General features: G+C 32.7%; 1 protein-coding gene across 1 annotated transcript; it reads left to right on the plus strand.

The window, feature by feature from the left end:
- The first annotated feature begins 5,487 nt into the window (after positions 1–5,487).
- On the plus strand, positions 5,488–6,069 carry LOC131649609 (E3 ubiquitin-protein ligase MPSR1-like). Its single transcript, XM_058919362.1, has one exon. The coding sequence runs from the start codon at positions 5,488–5,490 to the stop codon at positions 6,067–6,069; it is 582 nt and encodes a 193-aa protein (XP_058775345.1).

Raw genomic sequence — 6,069 nt, forward strand, 5'->3', positions numbered from 1 at the left:
CTTTACGAGTTTTTCTTAGTGAAACTGAGCACATGTTAATCGTGTCCTGATTAACTTAGCCAGATGTCTCCTCTTCCAGACCAGGAGTAGGTTCCAAACCAATGTTCTCACACTTCATTAGTTTAGCACCAGGACATATGTTCTTCAGCTGGTAGCTGCATACCAGTTCTTAATGTCCCAACATCAGATAGGACATCTGTTCCTCCTTCTAGGAACACCTCAACCTTGAAGATTTCAAGGTACACACTTGCAGATAATTATGAATATCATTGATCAGTTGACATTCATCAGCTCTAATAAACCATTCCATTATGAGTGGACTTGAGAGGATACTCAAGTATCTTTGACACTTTAATTATAGTTGTCAATACCTTCCATACATTTTGTTGAACCTTTATAACCCTAGGGTTTCTCAGAGACCATGCAGCAGAAAATAGTCATACTTCAACAGAATTCACACAATGCTTATTTTAAGTGTTAGTAGTAAGCATGACAACTACAGATTGATTGCTACTCAATCTTGCACAATGCTTGCTTCTGCACCAAGCAACTGACTAAACCAAAACCCTGACTTGTCAAACTCATAAATAACATAGGTTACCTTATCAATATCTTCACTCCCGCATGAAGGTTTTGATGAGATTCTTCTCTATTCATAGATACTAGTCGAATTTGTTTTTCAATTCAAGTTCTTCACTCCCGCATGAAGTCCTTGGACATAGCACTCCTCGTTCCAGCATCACAGCTCTTAGGTCAGGTTGGTCTAATCATATAGGTCCATCCTCCACTTCAAGGGACCATACAATATGAACATTCTTTGTTCAAACACTCTTCTACTTTTACCACAACAAGAATTTATCCCTTATGGATCTCATCCAGAAACAGACAGGATGTCTGCTCTGATACCAATTGAAAATTCTGGTATACAGACTCGGATGTCAATCCCGATGTCAAGACATCTGATCTGTTATTAATGTAGCACAAGCAGAATAGAAGGATCCCCCATTATTTAATTACTCTTAGAAAAGAGTCAATGAAACCTGGGATCATACACGTTCAGCATACATAACCAAATTATACTTTTTACATAGTTCTGTATAGGAACAGCTAACACTTCTGAACCTGATGTTATAACCAAAGTCATAACATTCAAAACTGAACAAACAATGCAGAAGATAAATAACACAGTTAATTGTTAACCCAGTTCGGTCTAACTACCTACTCTGGGGGCTACCAAGCCAGGAAGAAGATTCCACTATCAATAGTACTATTTTATATAAACAACCTCTGGTTTACAGATAAACAACCTCTGGTTTACCTAGTCACTACCCAATGCAACCTTTATCTTAGAACTCCATCCAAGATAAGAAAACCTCTGCTCACTCCCTGGTGATACCTAACTGTTACAACCCTGCAACAGCTATTTACACAATTAACAATGAACACATACTTGATATTGCTTTACAGCTTCAATCAAGCTTACAATACTCAACTCTTACCTACAGGTTTCGAGTGAGGACAATCACTTCTCTAACCTACAGGTTTCGAGAAGGACAAGGCAACCATCCCACAACTTGGGTGGTCTACCTATAGAAACCCTAATGACTACATCGTTAAAACCAAGTTTTCTATATTCAACTAGGTTACAAAAGTTTCCTATTTATAACCTGATCCCAATTGGATTTGGGCTTACAAATCGCAACACTTTGCTGTTACAAATATGCAGAAAATATTCTGCTACAAATAAGGTCTTTTAATCATGAGTTTCCTAAATTAGAAACTGCTGAATCTTCAATCATCTGATCTGATTCTTCCTGAATCTTCAATCTTCTGATCTGATTCTTCAATTATTCTCTTGACCTTTAAATATGCGCTACATAGGATTACATAATATTCACATAGAATATTCTGTATCTGTTAAGTACAAACTGAATCTTCCTTCCAGTTCTGCAGGCGCGATGTCATGAGTTGATGTCATGACATTCCATCTAACATCTTGCTTATACCTATTTTGTTTATTTTAAACTTGCAAGATTCACATTAATATTATGTTTTACTGCTATTATGTTTTAGCCAAACATAGATGCCAATCAGCCAATAAAAGCACTAACAATATATATATATATATATATATATATATATATATATATATATATATATATATATATATATATATATATATATATATATATATATATATATAAGCACTCTCCATTGAAGAATTTGCTAACGCACTGGACCAAAACTATTCTACATCAAAGTGAAAGAAAACCTTGAGAGTTACTATTCAAACACTCCATAGAGAGAAAATTATTTCAAGAAGAATCTCAAAAACACAGAGAGTTGTTGCTCATTATTTTTGTGTAATCAATTGTTCTTAAACGTTTATTTCATTTGCTTATCTAGAAGCATTATTTGTAAACACTTTCGATTGTAAATCTATTAAGATTTGGTATCCTCAGGTGACTAGGTTGTTAGTATGTAGACTTGAGAGGGATAAGGTGTCTTTTGAGACTCTTAGAGGTTGCTTGTAACCTTTCAAGATTGGTGGATTAAGTCTATTTCTAAGGCGAAATCACTTTGGCGGGTGGACAAGATTAGCCTTGTTTAAGGTGAATTTGTATAAACCAAAAGTGTGATTAACTCTTCTCATCTTGTCTATCTCATTTGTTTAAGTGAATAGTTTTTCAAAAAGAAAAAGTTTTTGAAAACTCAATTCAAACCCCCCCCCCTTTCTTGTGTTTTTCTCAACCTTCATCTTGCATTCTAAAAGAGTTACTTCATAAGATAGGCCTAGAGGAACCAACATTAGATTTGATAGCATAGACACTCTTTGCCCTGACTTTTGTTTGAGTTTCATTCTCTGAGACTTGGAGATTGCAATTTGATTTTTTTTGGTTTCTAAGTCTTCTGTTCTTTCTAAAAGATCATTTGATTCCTCCTGATCATCTAAATTGGCCCATGACCTAGCCAAGAAAGCTCTATTATTCTTGATGTTGAGGTCATCTTCATAATTAACAATGGATCCACTTGCTCATTGATAGCATTTACAATGTCTGATCCATACATAGTAGAAGGTTTCAGATTCCTCTAAGGAATGAGTAATGTCCAGATTAATGCCTCATCCTTTTGGATCACTTATTACAGGAGTTTCATTCACTTGGGTATCTCTCTCACTACCACAATTGATTTCCCATTAGAAACCTCATGCTTCTTGCTAGACTCAGGAATATCCATACGTTGTTTATCCTTGGGAGACTCGGGTTTATCCACTACATTGATGTGCTTCTTGCTAGATTTTGGTTTTAGGAAAAAAAGATTTTCTCCTGTGTTAAATTGGATTTCTTCTCATTAATAATTATCATGATCCTAATGTCTTCTCATTGTTTAGCTTTGCAATTATCAAGGTCATATCTTATCTTCTTACATAGAGAACTATATTGGGGAATATTTTCATATTCTAATTCAATGAAAAACGTGTAACCTTATCTTTCAACAAGAATTTTGTGTCTTACCTCACTCGACACATCTTTATCTACCAGGACTCTAATAAAATGGCCAAAGGTCATTTCCATCATTGATTTTGTCGATGCTAATTCGTAACAAATTGGCGTGCCTATGCTACTAGCAATTGAAAACAATATCTTTGGTCTCCAGTATTCTTGGAATAGACTTTAAAATTAGACCCAAACTTGAGTAGTGTTGCTATGTTAAATGCTAGGCTTGAAAGCTCTTGTCCAAGGGAAAAGTTTCAATAGAACTGGAGATAGGTTCCATGCTCCTGAAGATTGAACTATTCAAACATCCTCAAGAGAAGAAAAGGTAAACCCGAAAAAATCTTTTCCTAAAGAGATGACGCTCCATTTGCTAATGTTTTTCCACAGTGTCGCCAATTTGGTACGCAATTCCACAACCTAGAGGGGTTTTGATCCTCTTGTCCATTGAATTCATCTATAAGGGTTGTGTTTACATGATTCTACTCCGACCTAATATTCATCTTCGGGTATTGTTATTGAGATCCATTCCCCTTTCAGAACGAGTTAAGAAAGTTGTGATATAGGGATGTCGCACACATCACTCAGAGTTTGTGAAAATGGTTTTTTCTTTGTAGTTGTTGGGTCTGGTTTGGGGATACTAGAGTTTGTTGATGGAGAAGGAGCGAAGCAAGTGGAAGTCCACGGTATCATAAAAGACTCCATAGCAAAGATTGGGTTAAGCATCTCCGGTGAGCAGTGTTAGGCTTTTCATATTTCTTCGAATCCGCAATTATCAACATATTAATATGCTACACTTTCACTTTGACAACAATTTTAATAATCAAATAATAACCACAAATTAAAAATTAAGTTAGCTTTTCTTTCACGTGAACTTTTTAAATTGAAGTAACATGATTATTTTGGTTTATTTTATTTACAATTACGGATATCCATGTGTATAGATAGCATTACATCCTCTCGTGTATTCGTTATTTAACAGATAAAAGAAAAAAAAAATTATCGGTGGAGGATTTTTTCATTTACTTAACAATTTGTTTTTGAGAAAATGGGTGATGCACTAACAGTGTAAAATAGTTTTACACTGTCAACCAATCACAACCATGTATCCAATTAAAGCCCTTTTTTATTTTTAAAAACTTTTAATGACATGGCAAATTTGTGATTTTTTATTGGATGACAGTGTAAAACTATTTTACACTGTCAGTGCATATCCATTAAACCCTTTTGTTTTTGTATACATTATTATATTTTTATTTAAAAAATAGTAACATAAAATTTGTTTTTGTCAGCTATTCTTAACTTTAAACCTAAATTTTTTTTTTGATTAATAAATATTTTTAGCTAAAATAAAATATTTTTAATAAAAAATGAAATTAATTAAATCAAACAAAATCCAAGTTAAAAATAACAATTTGATTTGAATCTTTTCATTAATTTTAACTATAAAATAGTAACATAAATATTATTGTGTCAGCTATTTTTAACTTTAAACTTAAAATTATTTATTTTTTGATAAATAAATATTTTTAGCTAAAATAAAACATTTTTAATAAAAAATATTATAAAATAAATAGTAAAAAATGAAATTAATTAAATCAAAACAATATTTAAGTTAAAAATAATAATTTAATTTGAATCTTTTCATTAAATAATAATTTAATTTTATTGATTTATTTAATAGACTAATAGGTTGATTTGAATATTTACATTAATGAACTGATAGTCGATTTGAATCTTTTCATTTGGTCTACTAGATTGATTTAAATCTTTTACTGAATTAATAAATTTGATTTGATTTGATTTTTTTAAGAGAAGATTTAATATGAAAGTTGAATTTATTGTTCCGGTTAATGCTAACCTCTAAATCTAAATGTTTTGCTATAAATAAGGTGAACTTGTAGTATTTATTTATCACACTTCTACTTTTTCTCTTCATTATTTCTTTCTCACTAAAGTTTGTTTTTTTGTTGAAGTTATTTGAATTGAACTTATGGCATCTGAAACTGAAATTTTCGGACATTCTCTGTACGACTTGATAAGAAGTGTTAGAGACACGACTTCGGAAGATGAAGCTTCTCAACTTTCTTATATGTTTGAAAGAATGATCAGAACCAGAGACATGTCTCTGTTCTTTCCCTTCATGCTTCGTCTTTATGGTTTGTCAATTCCAAGAAACGATGACGAAGACTCAGATCAAGAAACAGAGCGTAATGGAGATTCTAACCGTCAAAGATTCATCTTGATGAATCCATCAACACAGCGTATTGTTGTAATCAACGAAGTTTCAAGTCTCGAAACTCTGCTTCATGAACTTGGAAGTTCTACACATAATGGTCAACCACCAGCTTCAAAAGAGTCAATACAAGGTATGAAAAAGGTTGAAATTGAAGAAAGTGATAATGGAGAGTGTGTTGTTTGTTTGGAACAATTTGAGGTTAATGGAGTTATTAAAGAAATGCCTTGTAAGCATAGGTTTCATGGTGATTGTATTGAGAAGTGGTTAAGGATTCATGGGTCTTGTCCAGTTTGTAGGTTTCAAATGCCTATTGATGAGAGAGAAGAAGGAAATTAA

The sequence above is a fragment of the Vicia villosa genome, linkage group LG2 (genome assembly GCF_029867415.1).
Source record: "Vicia villosa cultivar HV-30 ecotype Madison, WI linkage group LG2, Vvil1.0, whole genome shotgun sequence".
Taxonomy (NCBI): domain Eukaryota; kingdom Viridiplantae; phylum Streptophyta; class Magnoliopsida; order Fabales; family Fabaceae; genus Vicia; species Vicia villosa.

Excerpts from the sequence above, each read along its gene's own strand:
- LOC131649609 (XM_058919362.1), top strand. The coding sequence starts at position 5,488 with ATGGCATCTGAAACTGAAATTTTCGGACATTCTCTGTACGACTTGATA.